The following is a 20,797-nucleotide window of genomic DNA, read 5'->3' as shown; positions in this document are numbered from 1 at the left end:
CCAGACAAGGCTCCTCTGATAGCCAGGTGTAACAGTGGTAAGGTGTTGGCCCTAACAGTTTGTGGGTAACATTTGTCACCGTTATAGTTCAATTAATGTATTGTTTAATGTTGTGTTGTGTTGTGTAGTGGCTTTGTTGTGTAGTGGCTTGCATCTAAAAAATGTGTTTTGAGTTAGCCCCACCAAGATTGACATTCTACTTTCGCCGGTGGTCATAATACAAGACGATTTTGTGAAAATACTAGTTTTCGGGATGTCTCATGGTCTGACAAACACCCCTCTGTTACCTTTCACTGCAGATAGGGAAGTGTGACATTGGCAGATGCAGTGGATTGAGACGCATCCAATGCAAATACAGCTAACTATCTCTAGATTAAACGGACTGATTTTTATAGGGATTTTTGTATTATGCTGAAACAGGGTTGGGGTCAATTTGAATTCAAGTCAGCCAATTCATGAAGTAACCTGCAATTCCATTTCAATATTCTAGAAAATATTTAATTTGATTTTCAATGACTTCTCAATCAATCAAGAAGGAGAAACTGTTTTTGAGAGCAGCAGCATGCAGCGTCTCCTAAAGGGATTTATTCCTCATGTCCAATCCTCTGCCTTCTAAGACGGACACTTCATCTGCCTCTTTATCCTCTCTCTCAGCCGCCTCCGACTGCTTAACTGCACTGTGATACTGTCGTGGAAATTTCCTCTATTTACCAAATCATGGGAGCAAACCACACACACAAGTCAGAGTTAGTTATAAAAGTCCATCTTTAATTATATGAGCTCTATCACAACCCTGTGACTCTCAGATCGATTCAGTGTCTAACCATGAATTCTCTGAAAGACCCTTCCACATTTCAAATGAGGTCCTTTATAGTAAAGACACACACACAGGATAAGACAGCATAGACATAATAAATCGTTCAGCTTTGTCTCCTTACTCAAACCCCAGAACCATAAACCAACCCTCCATATCACCAGGCATATATCAAATTGTCATTTAGATACAACCAACTCTAAATACAACCAATCCTGGACAAGCTCACAGAGAGGAGAATGATTCCAGACACTGCCATCTCCGATGGGAAAACTAGGGAGTGAACTGGCACACACACAGTGGAGCAAAAGATATGCTTACACATGATGACACTTTGACCTCTCCCCTCTCAGCGGCCATGCAACTTAGTCTTGACATAGATACTGCAACCCTGCCCAAAGTATTATACAAAAATACCATTCTGATGAGAATTAACTTACACACATTTGATAAATATAAAACATCTTACATATGTTACCAACAAATTCTGATTATCCCACGACAATACACACTCCCAATCCAAAGAATCTTCTCACCTGCTCATTATTACTGACATGATTCATGCCCAGTGGTAGGACCATTAGATCACAAACAAGAACGTTAACTTAAGTAGCTAATGTTAGTCATTGTGAAAGCCCCCTTTGTGCCCACTCTGAGCAATTGTTGATTGCAGGCTCCTTGAAACAGATGTAGAAAAAAGGATGAGGGGTAATCAAACACTGGCCATGGAAAGGACTGTACAGGATTCTGTACCAACTCACATTAGTTGTCGGTAACGTTTTCCCCCAAGAAACAGTTCTTCAAGAAAGGCATGGACAAGAGGGACTGTATGTTGCTGTGTCATTAACGTGCCAAATAGTTCAAGTTTATGCAATGTTCTTCTCCCAGTTCACTTCACTTGTTTGCTTCTTCACGATGATGATCTAAGATGTTACGTTAGGTGTGCAAAAGCCAATCTATTCTTTGTTTTGACATTGTCCACCATATACTAACCTTGGCCCCTATACCTTGTTTTGCAGTGGCCTGGACAGTTCTTCCTGTTTCCAGGTGTTGTCTCTGCTGAAGGCCCTGGCCTATGGTGGCTGCACCGTTATCTGCACCATCCACCAGCCCAGCGCCAAGCTCTTTGAGCTCTTCAACAAGGTCAGCCTCCAACCTGGCCTACTGCTAGCCTGAGTTCCAGATCTGTTTGAGTTGTCTTACCAACTCCTACGCCATTGGCGTGATAACATAAACAGATCTGGGATTCAAGCAAGCCTACTGCATGGGAATCTATGAAAGGCCCAATGAAACCACAGGATCACAGTTGGAAATGTATGTAGTAGCCACACATGTGGCGCAATACTTATGGTCCCTAAATGAATGGTCTGCTAAATTAATGTACTGTATCCTGATTGCTTTGTGCCCCTGTGTTTCCCTCCCTAGCTGTATGTCCTTAGCCAGGGCCAGTGTATCTACAGAGGGAAAGTGCCTAACCTGGTACCTTACCTTAGAGAGCTGGGGCTGAACTGCCCAACATACCACAATCCTGCAGACTTTGGTGAGAAACTCTAACCAGTTTAATGAGAAACAAGTCAAATGTGGTATAAAGCATTCTAGAAACTATTATATCTATTAGTTCATCCGAAAATGAATTTTCTCAGAATAACTTTACAGATGGTTCATGCTTCTACACCTGCATTGCTTGCTCTTTGGGGTTTAGGCTGGGTTTCTGTACAGCATTTCGTGACATCAGCGGATGTAAGAAGGGCTTTATAAATACATTTGATTGATTGGTTCCTCATGCAGTATTCACTGGGGTTTCTGTGACATGCGTACCTCTTTCTCCATTTGATCCCAGTGATGGAGGTGGCGTCTGGGGAGTACGGTGATCAGACGGCTCTTTTGGTGAAGGCCGTGCAGGAGGGGAAATGTGAGCAGGTCTACAAGACAGACATGAACGATGGACCCCTCAACCCCTTCCTGTGGCACAAATCTTCTGAGGAGGTAAAAGGGGGATTAGTGTATTACTACAGCCCTCAATGGGTTGAAATGAATAATCTCATTGAGGTGATATTTTCAGTCAAAGCACTTCAGGTTATGCAGTCTCTCTCTCTCTCTCTCGCTCAGGATTCCCCTTCCGGTGAGGGCTGCCACAGTTTCTCGGCCAGTTGTCTGACTCAGTTCTGCATCCTGTTCAAAAGGACATTTCAATGCATCATTAGAGATACAGTAAGACATACTTCCGCACACTGATTTGATTTTGTACTGCAACAGCAATGGATAGGAAAATATATATACATTTTTTTTTTCTCCGACTGTTCTGGTCCTACAGGTGCTGACTCACCTAAGAATCACCTCTCACATTGGGATTGGGATTCTGATTGGCCTGCTCTATCTGGGCATCGGCAACGATGCCAAGAAAGTGCTCAGCAACTCCGGCTTCCTCTTCTTCTCCATGCTCTTCCTCATGTTTGCTGCTCTAATGCCTACTGTTCTGACGTGTGAGTATTCTCAGCTCTTCTTAATGACAGACATCGGCATGCGTTGATTTAGTGCATGAATTCACAACAGTCATAAGTATGTTACAGTATGTTAGAAGTAGACTTTGCTGAGATGTACCTTGCACTGTTTCTGATTACCAAAATGACATTACTATGAGCCTGTTTTCTCCATCTCTCTAATTGCAGTCCCTTTGGAGATGGGAGTGTTCCTAAGAGAGCACTTGAACTACTGGTACAGTCTGAAGGCTTACTATCTGGCCAAGACTATGGCAGACCTCCCCTTCCAGGTAATAACAATGTCACAAATAACTCTGGAGGATCATTTTTAGTAGTGTGTTGTGTCCCAAAAAATCTGTAAATTGGTATTTCATCAAAATGCAAAAATAGAGAAAAAAAACACCACAAAAAACATAATGATTCTATCATTCACTGAAAAGAGCAAAGGTATTGTAACTAAAAAAACCTGGTATGGGAGCTCAAAGGGGCTTTAGCATCGAGGCCAAAAAGTAATTCTGTTTCAGAATTTCAGACAAATCCCACAATAACATTACATAAGGAGGCTTTTGGGGCGGCAGGTAGCCTCGTGGTTAGAGCGTTGGGCCAGTAATCGAAAAGTTGCTGGATCGAATCCCGAGCTGACAAGGTAAAAATCTGTCATTCTGCGCCTGTTAACCCAGTTAACCCACTGTTCCCCGGTAGGCTGTCATTGTAAATAAGAATTTGTTCTTAACTGGCTTGCCTAGTTAAATAAAGGTTAAATACATTTCTTTAGAATTTACGCTTCAGAGGTTTACTGCATGTTTTCATTTATTGTATTGAATTCCATCTAATTTGGCTTTTTTTCAACAATTCAAAATTATTATTTCAAAGCACAAAAAGCTTGGCTTTGTGTTTTAGTTTAATGCTTCAATGATACAGTGTGTTTTCCATGGTGAGGTACTGTTGGCTGAACATGAGAAATGTGAGGTGGCCGTATCACAATCCTAGTCAGCAACAGCTTCTCCAGGTGTTGTGCCCTTCACCAAGGTACATAACCACCTACACGACCCTGGGGGTGCTGCACTGACGCTGTCCTTCCAATCTGTCAATGTGTGGTTGGGCGTGTATGCAACTGTGCGTGCATGTGTTGGGGGTCGAGAAAAAAAAGCTGAAAAGACCATTTCTGTGTCCACAAATACACAGTCAAGTATTTTTCTTATTTTGCTTCACAGATAGTGTTCCCAGTCGCCTACTGCAGCATCGTCTACTGGATGACGTCCCAGCCACCTGACACTGTACGTTTCATCCTTTTCTTGGCCCTGGGAGTCCTCACCTCTCTTGTGGCCCAGTCTCTGGGCCTGCTGATAGGAGCGGCTTCCACCTCGCTACAGGCATGTCCTCCATTCTCTCAATACTAACACGAGATAATAACTGCTATACCTTAATGTGTTAATTAAGAAGTGCGGTTTGATGTTTCGGAGGACGAATGACTCAACCTTCACCTCCAAAGTCCGTTGGGGAGTTGCAGCGATGAAAAAAAGATTGAAATTGGGGAGAAAAAAGGGGGTCAAATAAAAATATATATTTTGTCCTGGGGCTGGTCTAAGCATAGTGCCGCCCCTGTACCACATACTGTATGCCCCTGGAGACAGCGTTTTTATCCCCTGTTCCACCACTCACACTCTCTGCTGTATCCCTCTTACCTGTCCCCCATCTACATTTCTAATTTGAATCTGTAAATACAACTTTTTAAAATTAATTAAACATATCATATATATATATATATATATATATATGTGTTGTTTTACTATATTTCGTATTTACACAGTACCAACCTATAGTATATGCATATAATTAATTATATGTTTATCAGGGTGGTACCCAATTCTATTCTAAGCAGACACTATAAACCGCAGTATTTTCATGTAACATGGTTACAGTGAGTCACGTCCTGCCTCTGATGTTGCACTTGTCCATGTCTCAGGTTGCCACGTTTGTAGGTCCGGTGACTGCCATACCTGTGCTGCTTTTCTCTGGCTTCTTTGTCAGTTTTGACACAATTCCGTGGTATCTTCAGTGGATGTCATACATTTCATATGTCAGGTAACTAGTTTTTCAGATACTTTTCAGACTTTCAAGGGCCCCAATTTTTTTGGCACTTGAACAGTAAGGGAAAGCGGGTTATGTTGAGCCAAAGGGTTAATTGAGCCACTCCTTGTTTCTAGGAAACCATACACAAAATGAATAATGTGACCCAATATTTAGGAAGATATCATGGAGTCTGTGAAGGAAGAACGATTGTTTTATACCTCAGTTGGGGCCTATTTAAGCTACAAGTTGAGGTCTTAAACCTAGCATGAAAGTGCATCCTTATAACTGTGTGCTCTAATATAGTCAACATTTTTGCTTTGGGGTAAGTTGAGCCAATGGCCACCATACCCCATACAAATGATTACTTACAACAAATATGTTTAACCTGGTGACGGGTGAGGGTTCCCTTTTGGGAACGACCCCTCCCACGTTCAGCTGGAACGTGGCGCATGGAACGCAAAAATATTCTTAGAAATATTTAACCTCCAGACATTAACAAGTCCAATACCTCAAATGAAAGATAAACACCTTGTTCATCTACCCAGCATGTCAGATTTTTTAAATGTTTTACGGCAAAAACACACCACATATTTATATTAGGCCACCACCGAAACGAAGACAAGAGGCAGCCATTTTGTCCCAGAAAATAGAAAATTATAAAAGCAGGATTAAAAAATAAATAATTCACTAACCTTTTGAAAATCTTCATCAGATGACAGTAATAGGACATGTTACACAGTAAAAAATGTTTTTAAATAAAATGCCATTTATATCCATAAATGTCCATTTACATTGAATTCATGTTCAGAAAATACTGAAAAATGTCCGCAGAAAATATAGATAGCGCCGCAAGATAACGTAAATAGACATCATAAACTTTGACTAAATATACATGTTCTACATATAGTTAGAAAGATACACTGCTTCTTAATGCAATCGCTTTGTTACATTTCTTTTTAACGTTACAGAAATCGCTCACTATTCAATATTCTGAGACGGCGCTCAGACATAAGCAATATTTCTCCGCTATGTTGGAGTCAACAGAAACACACAATTTCAGCATAAATATTCCCTTACCTTTGATGGTCTTTGTTCAGAATGTACTGGAAGGGTTCATACTTACCCAAAACATCGTTTGGTTTCAAGTCTTGTGTCTTTGTATTAGCATCTGCTAACAATATCAGCTGAAATGCACCCAAAATGTCCTCTGGTCCCGAAAAGTTGCGCATCAAAACTTCAAAATTACATATTACATGTCGACTAAACCGGTCAAACTAAGTGCAGAATCAAGCTTTAGGATGTTCTAAACATACAAAACAATTTTCAATTCAACCGGTCATTGTTAGTTCTCCTCCGGAGTGCTGGAACAAAGGAATGGATGGGACCAATTCGCGCCCTAACGCACAGGTATTTTCTCGCGACACGCACTCAATTCACTCCCATAGGGCCAAAACTTGCGGGATTTGAACGATTAAACGCTCTACTGAATGAGGACATCTAGTGGAAGACATAGAAAGTGTCCACAGATCCATAGCTGGTTGGGAAGGGTGGGGGTGATCACGTCAAAGTTGCCCCAACTTTCATGATCCCAAAACTAGTTTGGAAGAATGCCTGCCCTGTGAGTTCTGCTATACTTACAGACATAATTCCAACGGTTTTAGAAGCTTGAGTGTTTTCTATCCAATAATAATTATTATATGCATATATTAGCAATTTTGGACAGATTTTTTTTCAGTTTACTATGGGCACGCAATTCCTCCAAAGGGGGCAGTATTCTGCCTAGCCTTAAGAGGTTTTAATGCATGGTATTTTTGCAATGTGTCATGCATATGAATTCAACGGAGTGCATTTTATTGTTAAAGAGCATCATGCCTTGTGTATACAAATGTAAAACAACCAGGAATCTAGTCCCAATTGAGGTTCTTGAGAGAGCAGCCAAGGTTATGTGAATTTTGTTATCTGTTCATAAACTTCAATTAATCTACTCAGTCTGCAACCTAGAGTTTGTAAGATTCTGGTTGAATGAAGCAGAGTCCCAGCTTACAAAAAATCAAAGTATTTATTCACGAGAACGTTCTGAAGAATCCAGGTCCTGCAGTACCTAGTAGTACCTAGTAACCGTAAAAGCCTTGGTTTCATGCATGTTAACATTAGAAGCCTACTCCCTAATTTGTTTTACTCACTGCTTTAGCACACTGCCAACCCGGATGTCTTAGTTGTGTCTGAATCCTGGCATAGGAAAACCACCAAAAACCTTGAAATCTCCATCGCTAACTATAACATTATCCGCCAAGATAGAACTGCCAAAGATGGCGGTGTTGCAATCTACTGCAAAGATAGCCTGCAGAGTTCTGTATTACTGTCCAAGTCTGTACCCAAACAATTCGAGCTTCTACTTCTAAAAATTCACCTTTCCAGAAACAAGTCTCTCACTGTTGCCGCTTGTTAATGACCTTCCTATGCACCCAGCTGTGCCCTCGATACCATATGTGAATTGATTGCCCCCTATCTATCTTCTGAGCTCGTGCTACTAGGTGACCTAAACTGGGACATGCTTATCACCCCGGCCATCCTACAATCCAAGCTTGATGCCCTCAATCTCACACAAATTATCAATGAACCTACCAGGTACAACTCCAAATCCGTAAACACGGACATGTCATCCTAACTAACTCGCCCTCCAAATACACCTCTGCAGTTTTCAATCAAGGTCTCAGCGATCACTGCCTCATTGCCTGCATCCATAATGGGTCTGCGACCAAACGACCACCCCTCATCACTGTCAAACGCTCCCTAAAACACTTCTGCAAGCAGGCCTTTCTAATTGACATGGCTGGGGTATCCTGGAATGACATTGACCTTATCCCGTCAGTAGATGCCTGGCTATTCTTTAAAAAAGTGCCTTTCTCACCATCTTAAATAAGCATGCCCCATTAAAAAAAAATTAGAACTAGGAATAGATATAGTCCTTGGTTCACTCCAGACCTGTCTGCCCTTGACCAGCACAAAAACATCCTGTGGCATTCTGCATTAGCATCGAATAGCCCCCGTGATATGCAACTTTTCAGGAAAGTTAGGAACAAATATACACAGGCAGTTAGAAAAGTTAAGGCTAGCTTTTTCAAACAGAAATTTGCATCCTGTAGTACTAACTCAAAAAAGTTCTGGGACACTATAAAGTCCATGGAGAATAAGAGCACCTCCTCCCAGCTGCCCACTGCTCTGAGGCTAGGAAACACTGTCACCGCCGATAAATCCACTATAATTGAGAATTTCAATAAGCATTTCTCTACGGCTGGCCATGCTTTCCACCTGGCTACCCCTACCCCGGTCAACTGCCCAGCACCCTCCACATCAACCCGCCAAAGCCCCCACCATTTCTCCTTTACCCAAATCCAGATAGCTGATGTTCTGAAAGAGCTGCAAAATCTGGACCCCTACAAATCAGCCGGGCTAGACAATCTGGACCCTCTATTTCTAAAATTATCTGCCGAAATTGTTGCAACCCCTATTACTAGCCTGTTCAACATCTCTTTCGTATCATCTGAGATTCCCAAAGATTGGAAAGCTGCCGCAGTCATCCCCCTCTTCAAAGGGGGTGACACTCTAGACCCAAACTGCTACTGTCGTGGAAAATCGGTTCAAATATGACGCGATCAAGAACTTTGTGAAAATCAATAGGCTTTTAACAAAAAGGTATCGCAAGCCGGAGTGGTCCGCGGAACACACACTTTTCAGAGTTTTCTGGCTCTGATTTTATACACATACAAATACATAAGCCCATCCTACATGCAAATGAAGTTACATCCCAATTCATGCATCCTGCTTGTTCAGCCCAATAACGCCCATATCTGCTTTCTGTCAGATTATAATGATGACAAGACCCTTGCTTTGTCCCTTCACTCAGCTTAATGCGTTCCTTTGTATGTGTGGTATCTGGGGTCAGCAAACTGTGTCTCCTCTGATTTTAGTGTGCTCAGCTATACTAAAAATACTATACATTCCTCTATGCTATAGGCTTTGATCCTGTAATTAGCTCCATCTGTTCCTTTGTATGTGTGCCTTTATTTCGGATCAATAGACTGTGTGTCTCCTCTAGTTTTAGTATGTCCAGCTGTCCTGGCGCCCAACGTGGGGCCCTCTCTCCATGTGGTTGTCTAATATCAGCAGACTATGTGTCTCCATTTTTAGTGTTTCCAGCTGTCCTGGTGCCCATGTGTTGCCCTCTCCCATGGCCCTATGGTGGCTTCCTGTCCTATACAATAGACAATGCATTTTACCAGAATGGCAAATGCACTCTATAAATGTATCTCTCTATTGTGTTACAATATTTATGTTCCTCCATATATGTACATCATTTCTCCCAAACTACAGACCTATATCCCTCCTACCCTGTCTTTCTAAGGTCTTCGAAAGCCAAATTAACAAACAGATTACCGACCATTTCGAATCCCACCGTACCTTCTCCCACTATGCAATCTGATTTCAGAGCTGGTCTTGGGTGCACCTCAGGGTCCTAAACGACATCATAACCGCCATCGATAAGAGACATTACTGTGCAGCCGTATTCATCGACCTGGCCAAGGCTTTCGACTCTGTCAATCACCGCATTCTTATTGGCAGACTCGACAGCCTTGTTTTCTCAAATGATTGCCTCGCCTGTTTTACCAACTACTTCTCTGATAGAGTTCAGTGTGTCAAATCGGAGGGCCTGTTGTCCAGACGTCTGGCAGTCTCTATGGGGGTGCCACAGGGTTCAATCCTCAGGCCGACTCTCCTCTCTATATACATCAATGATGTTGCTCTTGCTGGTGGTGATTCTCTGGTACACCTCTACGCAGACGACACCATTCTGTATACTTCTGGCTCCTCGTTGGACACTGTTAACTAACCTCCAGACGAGCTATACAATTCTCCTTCCGTGGTCTCTGCTCTTAATTTCAAGTAAAACTAAATGCATGCTATTCAACCGATCACTGCCCGCACCTGCTCGCCCATCCAGCATCACTACTCTGGACGGCTCTGACTTAGAATACGTGGACAACTACAAAAACCTAGATGTCTGGTTAGACTGTAAACTCTCCTTCCAGACTCACATTAAGCATCTCCAATCCAAAATTAAATCTAGAATTGGCTTCCTATATCGCAACAAGCATCCTTCACTCATGCTGCCAAACATATCCTCGTAAAACTGACCATCCTCGACTTTGGTGATGTCATCTATAAAATAGCCTCCAACACTCTACTCAACAAACTGGATGCAGTCTATCACAGTACCATCCGTTGTCACCAAAGCCCCATACACTACCCACCATTGCGACCTGTACTCTCTCGTTGGTAGGCCCTCGCTTCATACTCGTCGCCAAACCCACTGGCTACAGGTTATCTTATCTAGGTTATCTCTCTGCTAGGTAAAGCCCCGACTTCTCAGCTCACTGGTCACCATAGCAACACCCACTTGTAGCACACCCTCCAGCAGGTATATCTCACTGGTCACCCCCAAAGCCAATTCCTCCTTTGGTCGTCTTTCCTTCTAGTTCTCTGCTGCCAACGAACTGCAAAAATCTCTGAAGCTGGAGACTCATATCTCCCTCACTAGCTTTAAGCACCAGCTGTCAGAGCAGCTCACAGATCACTGCACCTGTACATAGCCCATCTGTAAACAGCCCATCTACCTATCTCATCCCCATACAGTATTTATTTATCTTGCTCCTTTGCACCCCAGTATCTCTACTTGCACATTCATCTTCTGCACACCATTCCAGTGTTTAATTGCTATATTGTAATTACTTCGCCACCATGGCCTATTTATTGCCTTAACTCTCTTATCTTACCTCATTTGCACTCACTGTATATAGACTTTTTGTTTTCTTTTGTTCTACTGTATTTTTGACTGTGTTTTGTTTATTCCATGTGCAACTCTGTGTTGTTGTATGTGTCGAATTGCTATACTTTCTTGGCCAGGTCGCAGTTGCAAATGAGAACTTGTTCTCAACTAGCCTACCTGGTTAAATAAAGGTGAAATAAATCCATTATACTAAGACATCCATTTTATAGCTGTGCACATACATACACACAAACAGTAGATTAGTTTTATCCTCCTCCATAGTTGTATCACTACCCAGCCGACAGTTCCGTTCATACGTTTTCTCAGAGTTCCTGCCAGGTCGGTTCAAACAGTTGAATTGTTCTTCGATATTTTCTTAGGCACACACATACAAGTTCAAATCCTAAGCTACGCCTTGCTCAGACAGTCTGTGTTTTTCCACTATACAGATACATCGTTTCATCTAATTCTGACTAAAACTACACACATCATCAGATTATAATTTTATGATTCTCATCAATTTCATTCAATTATAAGGTTTCAGAGTAGTGAATTATTTAATCATTATCTTTCAACATTTAAATTATTTCATCACAAGGTGTGAAAGAGAGGCTATAATAGAGGAGAGGCACACAATGTCTTATCTGATGACATGTAGTCTGAGCTTGCTAAACGTATCAAGAATCTCACTACGAGTTCCATGGCTAGTAGCCTCAAATTCAGAGAACTTGCCTACGAATTGGCACATCGAAACATCCCTGTCTCAGACAACTGGTCAAGAAATGGAGGGGTATAGAATGGAAACAAAGATGTAAATCTGAATGTAGGCATACATTTAAGATATACAATATACCACATTCAACTTTGACCTACCAGCACCAGCACCCACAGTCACATGAAACCATTACCCACTTACCACAAGGCGGCTCAACTTACCCTGACCCTATGTTACCCCATACCTGGACAAACTGTTTTCAAAACTGTTATGTTTACATGAATTATGAGAGATGCACAACATCCTGAAATATATGTAGATATCTTTCTTATAAATAATAAAAAATGTCCATTGACGTTGGGATGCTGAATGTAAAAAACACCTCAACTTACCCCACTCTCTCCTACTGCTCTCATCCTCTTTAAGAGCACCATGAAACAGTTCCTATTATTTTGTAGGTATGGCTTTGAAGGCGTCATCCTCTCCATCTACGGGCTGGACCGGAAGGACCTCCACTGTGACAAGGATGAAACATGCCACTTCCAGAAGTCGGAGGCTATCTTGAAAGAGCTTGATGTGGAAGATGCCAAACTGTACCTTGACTTCATAGTGCTTGGCATGTTCTTTGTGACCCTCCGTCTCCTCGCGTACTTTGTGCTGCGCTATAAGATCAGTGCAGAGAGGTAAACTGGGGAGTGGCAGTAAGGAGGAGAAAGGCCCAGATCGCTGGAAAGCTGGAATTCTGCTTCTAGAGACCTCCAGGCAGTGGCCCAGAAATACACCATGCACACTAAACTTTTGGCCAAAGACTACAGAATACAGAATGTTGTGTGAGGGTGTGCATGCAGTATGACTCTACTTAGCTTAGACAAACAAATATGGCAGAGAGGAGCTCAGTGCCTAAGGCCATGGATGATTCCCAATATTACAAGAACGTTCTTGTTTAAATACCAAAACCAAGGCTCCTGTCACAGTAGGAATCTAGATGTAATTGCCTTGTGTAAGGGACTGTAAGTAATGTAAGAGTTTGTTGTTGATAAACTCTTGTCTAGTCTGTAGTTCGAGACTGGTTTATATGATCACTGTGTGAAACCAATTAAATGAAATAGCTTGGTGGAAGGACAATGGGAAGACAGGGCCACACTTAAACAGGAGCTGGTTTCCTCCAATGTGTGTTTATTATATAGGACTGCCAGATCAAATGGGTCTGTAATCTGGGACCCTCGGTCAATACAGGAAAAGGTACAATAGTGCTTGTTGCTAATGTGGGATAAAGCAATCACATACATTCCAAGCATGTGAGAGACTGTACAGTACCAATATATACTGTCATTTATCCTGGGTGAGTTTCCCAAAACAAATGTGGCATGTGGCGCTCGACATCCTAGCCTCTCAGGCGCAAGAGAGTAACTGTGCTTGAACAAACTAATTAATAAAATTAAGCACGTTCTATGAGTGGCATCGGCGGGGGTCTGGGTTTTTGAGAGAAATAAAGTACCACGATAACACCCCTGCTCAGAGGCCTGTGGTTGTGATTATAGGGCTTGAATAGTTGAAGATATGGGGGATACGAATTCTGATGTGACTGTGGCTGGCTTAGTATTACAAGCCAAAATCCTAACCTGAGATCTGAGCATGTAACAAACAGAAAGTTAAGTATTACATTCTCTCAAGCATTACCAACACAGCTTAGTTTGAATGGCATGGAGGATTGATACAATACTCTTTTAGTCACTCCACAGTCAGTCATGTAAAATAGAATTGAGAATGAAGAGCATTTTATGCTAGCTCATGTTCTGTCACACAATCAATTCATAAAAGACATGGCAGCCTAGGTTAGGGCTTGTTTTATCTGTCAACCATACCATATATAGTGCTACCGTAGTTCTGTAAGAGACTGGGGGCTCTATTTTATCAAACTTAATGCAATGGTAAGTCACTAAGGCTAAGACTGTTGGTAGCGCTATAGGTCCAGAGGTGTTTTTTTGTTGTTGCTATTTTCACTGCAGAAATTATGGGCGCAGTAGCTGGCAGTTGTGTGAAAGGGCTGGGATGAATTGGGAGGCTTGTCCCCTCACTGGCCAATCAGAACGTGGTCCATGGCTAAATATGTGGGTGCTTCTAGTTGTGTATTTACGGTCTTTCATGTTTTAAGTTGTTATCAAAGCCAATTTGAAGGTTAGTCCGCTATAGCCTAGTTTGTAAAATAGCCTACAGAAACAAAATAACAACATGTAGGCATATTCCATCTTTGCTAAATACATTGAACATGTTTGCAGTCCATATTGTTCTAAGTATTGTTCTGCCATTGCTTCAATATGGAAATACACTACCGCTCAAAAGTTTGGGTCACTTAGAAATGTCCTTGTTTTTGAAAGAAATGCTCATTTTTTGTCCATTAAAATAACATCAAATTGATCAGAAATACAATGTAGACATTGTTAATGTTGTAAATTGACTATTGTAGCTGGAAACTGCAGTTTTTTTATGGAATATCTACATAGACCTATACAGAGGCCCATTATCAGCAACCATCACTCCTGTGTTCCAATGGCATGTTGTGTTAGCTAATCCCAAGTTTATAATTTTTAAAAGGCTAATTGATCATTAGAAAACCCAAGCAATAAAACTGGCCTTCTTTAGACTAGTTGTGTATCTGGAGCATCAGCATTTGTGGGTTCGATTACAGGCTCAAAATGGCCAAAAACAAAGACCTTTCTTCTGAAACTCGTCAGTATATTCTTGTTCTGAGAAATTAAGGCTATTCCATGAGAGAAATTGCAAAGAAGCTGAAGATCTTGTACGACACCCTTCACAGAACAGTGCAAACTGCCGCTAACCGAAATAGAAAGATGTGTGGGAGGCCCCGGTGCACAACTGAGCAAGTCTGGATGTAATTTTTTTTTAACGTACTGTTTATTTGAGATAATATGAACACTGTGGACAGTTTTCAGCAAGTTGCAACACTGAAACACAGAAATAAACAGTTTTCCATAAACAAGGTCTAAATCATGTTTGATGCACTCTGGATGTCATTATATTTGCAGTACTGTTTATTCGTGATGATATGAACAATGTCGACCATTTTCAGCAAGTTGCAACATTGAAATACAAAAATAACTATTTTTCCATAAACAAGCTCTAAATCATGTTTGATGCACTCTGGATGTAAAAAAAATGTGTTCTGTTTATTCGGGATGATATGAACACTGTGGACAGTTTTCAGCAAGTTGCAACATCACTTCCAAGTGACATTCTTTGTAAGTGAAATCAAGCCATTCGACACACATCAGCTAATAAATCCACGTTACAACCACTTAGACAAGACATGTCAAGTGTTCCAGCATCAAAAGTTACAGGAGTTTAAGTAACAGCACCAACATACCAGGTTAACAGGTTAACCTGTTGCATCTCTAGGGGCGCTATTTCATTTTTGGATAAAAAACGTTCACGTTTTAAGCGCGATATTTTGTCACGAAAAGATGCTCGACTATGCATATTATTGGCAGTTTTGGAAAGAAAACACTCTGAAGTTTCAGAATCTGCAAAGATTGTGTCTGTAAGTGCCCCAGAACTCATTCTACAGGCGAAACCAAGATGATACTTCAACCAGGAAATGAGCAGAATTTCTGAAGCTCTGTTTTCTAATGTCTCCTTATATGGCTGTGAATGCGACAGGAATAAGCTTAGACCATCTGCCATTTCCCCAAGATGTCGGCAGCATTGTGACGTATTTGTAGGCATATCATTGGAAGATTGACCATAAGAGACTACATTTTCCAAGTGTCCGCCTGGTGTCCTGCGTCGAAACTGGTGCGCAAAGCCAGGTGCAAGTATTTTTCCATTTGATAGAGAGGAGAAACCAGGCTTCCACGAACGATATATCATTGAAGAGATATGTGAAAAACACCTTGAGGATTGATTCTAAACAACGTTTGCCATGTTTTCAGTCGATATTATGGAGTTAATTTGGAAAAAAGTTCGCGTTTTGAGGACTGAATTTTCAGGTTTTTTTGGTAGCCAAATGTGATGTATAAAACGGAGCTATTTCTAATACACAAAGAATCTTTTTGGAAAAACTGAGCATCTGCTATCTAACTGAGAGTATCCTCATTGAAAACATCAGAAGTTCTTCAAAGGTAAATGATTTTATTTGAAGGCTTTTATGTTTTTGTTGAAATGTTGTGTGCTGGATGCTAACGCTAATGCTAACGCTAAATGCTACACTAGCTAGCTACTTTTACACAAATTATTGTTTTCCTATGGTTGAGAAGCATATTTTGAAAATCTGAGATGACAGTGTTGTTTACAAAAGGCTAAGCTTGAGAGATGGCATATTTATTTCATTTCATTTGCGATTTTCATGAATAGTTAACGTTACAGATGGTAATGAGCTTGAGGCTGTAGTCACGATACCGGATCCGGGTTTGGGAGATCAGAGAGGTTAAGGGAACATTTTGACATTTGCTGTATGGTTAGTGAGAAAGCCCATATTGCAAATGTACGGTCCCTTACTAGACGTCCGAAAACGTTTCTAAAGTTCGCGGACGGCGTCGGGCCGAGCGGCAGGGCCGGACCTATCGGGAAGTCATCGAATTAACTTTCTCGGGCATTCGGTTTCCGTTTTATAAAATAATCACATTTTGGTCATTTTTCCGCTGTCCCTGAAATTCCCACAAGAGGACATAAGCAATCATATTGCAATTGTACAAAACATCACGAATCATGACGTGGCCTGATCTCCAAAACCTAAAATATTTTGAAGCCGAAACTTGGTGAGCGTAATGGTTTGGCATAATGGGCAGTTGGCCCCGAACAAGATGGCGTCTAGGCCTCAACGGTTTTTGAGTTATGGCCATTTCTCTGAGATTAAAGGTCCAAAATGAAAATAGAGAAATTATTTTTCCACTTCACGTCAAAGTCAAGGAGCCTCCGGTGTCAATAAGAAAAGAACCAGCCATTTATCTATCGTCATTTAAGAGAAATCGTACAATGACAAATTGGTGATGTTCAAAGATAGGTGTTTAAAAATTTTTTTTTTTTTTAAATTACAGATCCAGTTGCAGGGTGTTCATACGAATCTTTTTAAAGTGTGCTGCGGAGCTCTGTGAAATTTCTGGTGATTTTCTGAAATAACTCACTAAACTGAGTACTCACTAAACCTCTGTAAATAACTCAGTTCTTAACGTAAAGACTTAAAACTCAGGATTCTGTAAGAGGCTACCTCAGTCAAGACATGTGTTTACCTATAGCTTCCTGTGCCAACCGGAAGTGCCTTTAATTGGGTCACACTGTCTGTTTTGAAGGGTTAAAAAAGTCACATCTTTCCAAAACTTCATATGTGTGACTAGGTAACCCTCCTGAAGTGTAAATCAGTCATTTCTCCCAACAGATGTCAAAGAAAAGCTCACACACACACACAGCAAGGATGGAGTGACAAAGTGCGGTGCTTAAAGACAGAGAGCAGGCAATGGCATTACCATAATCCCTAGGCCGTACCGAGTTCAACGAGATATCCCGCTTGCCTGCTCTCTGTGTCTTTAAGCACTGCACTTTGTCACTCCATCCTTGCGACCATTAGAAAAGTAGGCCCAAAATGAAGCCTGCCCCACAACGTCATTTGCTTTTGGGTGACAGTGAGATAACCGTTAGGGTGAGAAGCACAATTCGACCTCAGGTACGTTCCTAAGGTCCTTCCGATCCGTGCAAGCCTAACCTTGACCGTGTGGCATTAACCCTTAATAGTAAAACAGTTTTTTTTTGATCTCACAGATTAATGACATTCTCCCCATAGGAATACATTGCCTGCACCCCTAAAGTCAACCTGAAGCCTATGTGGGTTATGAATGCCTTATGAACCTGTCTTCTGTGACAGTCCATCAGACCACTATGAGGTCTACCTGTGTCAATTCTAAGCTTCCTGAAGCAACTGGAAGTGGTTAAAAATCACCTTAAAAGTGTATATCCATACCCTGTCTGCAGTTTGATAGACATAGTGCATTCAACCCTGTGTAAATCAGTCAGTTTTCAACTCAGGATTCTGTAAAAGCATACCCCAATGAGGATGTGTTTTGACTTATAGCTTCCTGTGCCAACCGGAAGTGCCATAATTGTTGTCTCAGGGGCTGTTTCAAAGGGTTAAAAAAAGTCAGATCTGTCCAAAACTTCATATGGTGTGACTAGGCAACCCCCATGAACTGTAAATCAGTCATTTTTCCCATAACATTTCAAAGGAAAACTAAATCACACACACAGCTTGGAAGGAGGGAACCATCGGGGTGCGTAGAGACATACACTGCCTGAATTAGTTAACCTTGGAACTTTTAAAGAACCGTCAGACCTAGAGTTCCGAAACTTTAGAAACCTGTTCTAGACCTAAGGTTGGTAGTGCGTGGTGAGTTACGTGGCTCTAGAAGGTTCTTGGACTGAGAAACAGCCTCGTACATTTCTGCTTCTTTTGACCAATGTTTATTGATTTTGTTCCCTTTGCCGAGCGATTAAGAGTGTCTCCCCTTAATCTTATTACCCTGCCTGTCACAGAAAGACTCCGCCGTCCCTCCTCTGGACATCCTCTGGCACAACACCGTCTTCCTTTCACCACAGAGAATTCTCATTCATGCGCTTACTTTCATTCATTCAATTTCTTTATTCACATTCGTTCACATACACCCTTCATTTTACCTAAAAACGACCTATAGTTTCTTACCTACTGACTTAATTCACTTCCTCTACATCAGCTGGTATTATCCTATAGGATTTTTACCGATATGAGACTACTGCCTAACCGGGTAAGCCTGTCTTCATACCCATACTTCACTCACCCACTACTGGCCTCTATTTCGTATTAGAGCAATATCGCGGCGTGATCTACCGATTCACAGACCCCCGTTTAGTTAGACGGAGCGTTTTTTATCCGCAGGATTTATTTTGCAGTTGAACCCATTCAAATTGGGTCAGAGTTATTCCGCTTCATTCATTCATATATATATATATTCACCCAAACAGACCCTTCTGTCGTGAATATCCCACCTAAGCAGACCCCTTTTCTAATGTCTTTTAATAAAGGGCGGTATTCGTGGATTTTTCTAACTACTTATTTATGCAGATCTCTATTATTTTAGAGCTGTATTCATAAGTAACCTGTCCATACAGTCCTTCTACTAATTTTATTGAAGCGGTATTACAGGATTTTTTTCTACCTACTTTATCTGTTTTGACCGTATAGGCTGTCCCACATATGGCATTTCAGCCATAGAGCGCAAACAACCGCACCACACAAGGTCCCCAAATGAATGGTCTGGTGAGGGGGGCAGTCCGAAACACACACTCGACCCAAGTCGCTCGCTCAGGTTGATTGTGCTGCGTTGTACACACATCCCAAAACATATCAGAAGCCTTTAATACAAACATATCAGAAGCCTAGATGGTCCGCGGAACACACACACACACACACTTGTCCAGAGCACTGGCTCTGATTTATACACATACAACATATGAGTCCATCCCACATGCAAATGAAGTTACTTCCCTCAGTCCATCTGCCACCATTATATCCCAATCTGTGCATCCTGCTTGTTCAGCTCGATAACGCCCATATCTGCTTTCAGTCAAGTTATAATGGTGACAGGACCTCATGTCCCAAAAATAATACATGCCCATCTTATGCTATGGGCCCCCTTACGTTCAGCATGGTGTGTTCTTTGGTATGTCTGTCCTTATTAGGACTCGTAGACTATGTGCCTCTGACATTCCTTCAGCATCTTCATGTCCTAAAAATATATGGCCTATGTCTATAGTCCATCCGTTGGTCATTTGAGTGACCCACTCCTTTGTATGTCCCTCTGACCTTGGTTTGTCCAGCTGTCCTATGCTCTCATGGCCTTACTCTGGCCTCCTGTCCTATACAATAGACAATGCATTTTACCAAAATGGCAAATGCACTCTAAGTGTATCTTTCTCTTGTGTTACAGTATTATGTTCCTCCCTATATGTACATCTTTCTCCCACAGTCACAATGGGGCACTTGAGTTTCTTGAGAGATCCAATGAAAGCGGAAGGAGGACATAAAGAGGACAAGAAAGTGAAAAACAGAAACAGTATAACAGATATCAAAAATTCTACACAAACAACTTGATCGAGACCGTTGCGAATTTGTTGATATTGGAACGGCATTTCTAGCTTAAACGGTGTAGGAGGAGTGTCTCCTCATGATTTTGGCACTGCAGCGTCTGCGAGTATCCTAGCCAACGGTTCCGTTTTGGAATATCAGAATTGACACAGAGAGCTGTTAGTGAAGAGCAGGTGAGGGGTTTCTTAAATCGCTCTCCCTCGAGAACGGTAGACCCAATTTTAACTTCTTGCGTCGAGCCATCCCGGATCTGGGATCGTGACTACAGCCTCAAGCCCATTAACATAACGCAACGTTAACTATTCATGAAAATCACAAATTAAATGAAATAAATATGCTAGCTCTCAAGCTTAGCCTTTTGTTAACACTGTCATCTCAGATTTTCAAAAATATGCTTCTCAACCATAGCAAAACAAGCATTTGTGTAACAGCATTGATAGTTAGCATGGCATTTAGCGTTAGCATTCAGCAGGCAACATTTTCACAAAAACCAGAAAACCATTCAAATAAAATAATTTACCTTTGAAGAACTTCTGATGTTTTCAATGAGGAGACTCAGTTAGATAGCAAATGTTCAGTTTTTCCTGAAAGATTTGTGCAGGAGAAATCGGTCCGTTTTCTGCATCATGTTTGGCTACCAAAAAACCCAGAAAATTCAGTCATTACAACGCAAACTTTTTTCCAAATTAACTCCATAATATCAACAGAAACATGGCAAACGTTGTTTAGAATCAATCCTCAAGGTGTTTTTCACATATCT

General features: G+C 41.4%; 1 protein-coding gene across 1 annotated transcript in view; it reads left to right on the top strand.

Annotated features, from left to right (window-relative positions):
* Window positions 1–14,904, top strand: part of LOC110503512 (ATP-binding cassette sub-family G member 1) — a 60,918-nt gene extending 46,014 nt beyond the window's left edge. The window contains exons 7-15 of the mRNA XM_021581856.3: window positions 1,834–1,957; window positions 2,240–2,354; window positions 2,655–2,800; window positions 2,924–3,025; window positions 3,129–3,297; window positions 3,484–3,584; window positions 4,509–4,667; window positions 5,261–5,379; window positions 12,368–14,904. Of these exons, the coding sequence (XP_021437531.1) occupies window positions 1,834–1,957; window positions 2,240–2,354; window positions 2,655–2,800; window positions 2,924–3,025; window positions 3,129–3,297; window positions 3,484–3,584; window positions 4,509–4,667; window positions 5,261–5,379; window positions 12,368–12,596 (1,264 nt within the window). The 3' untranslated portion in view covers window positions 12,597–14,904. The remainder of the gene's footprint in view (window positions 1–1,833; window positions 1,958–2,239; window positions 2,355–2,654; window positions 2,801–2,923; window positions 3,026–3,128; window positions 3,298–3,483; window positions 3,585–4,508; window positions 4,668–5,260; window positions 5,380–12,367) is intronic.
* The last annotated feature ends 5,893 nt before the right edge of the window (window positions 14,905–20,797 follow it).

Source organism: Oncorhynchus mykiss, chromosome 24 (assembly GCF_057628025.1).
Source record: "Oncorhynchus mykiss isolate SJ-2025 chromosome 24, ASM5762802v1, whole genome shotgun sequence".
NCBI classification, from domain to species: Eukaryota; Metazoa; Chordata; class Actinopteri; order Salmoniformes; family Salmonidae; genus Oncorhynchus; species Oncorhynchus mykiss.
Note: the sequence above shows the minus strand (reverse complement) of the source record. Positions and strands in the feature narration are given on the sequence as shown.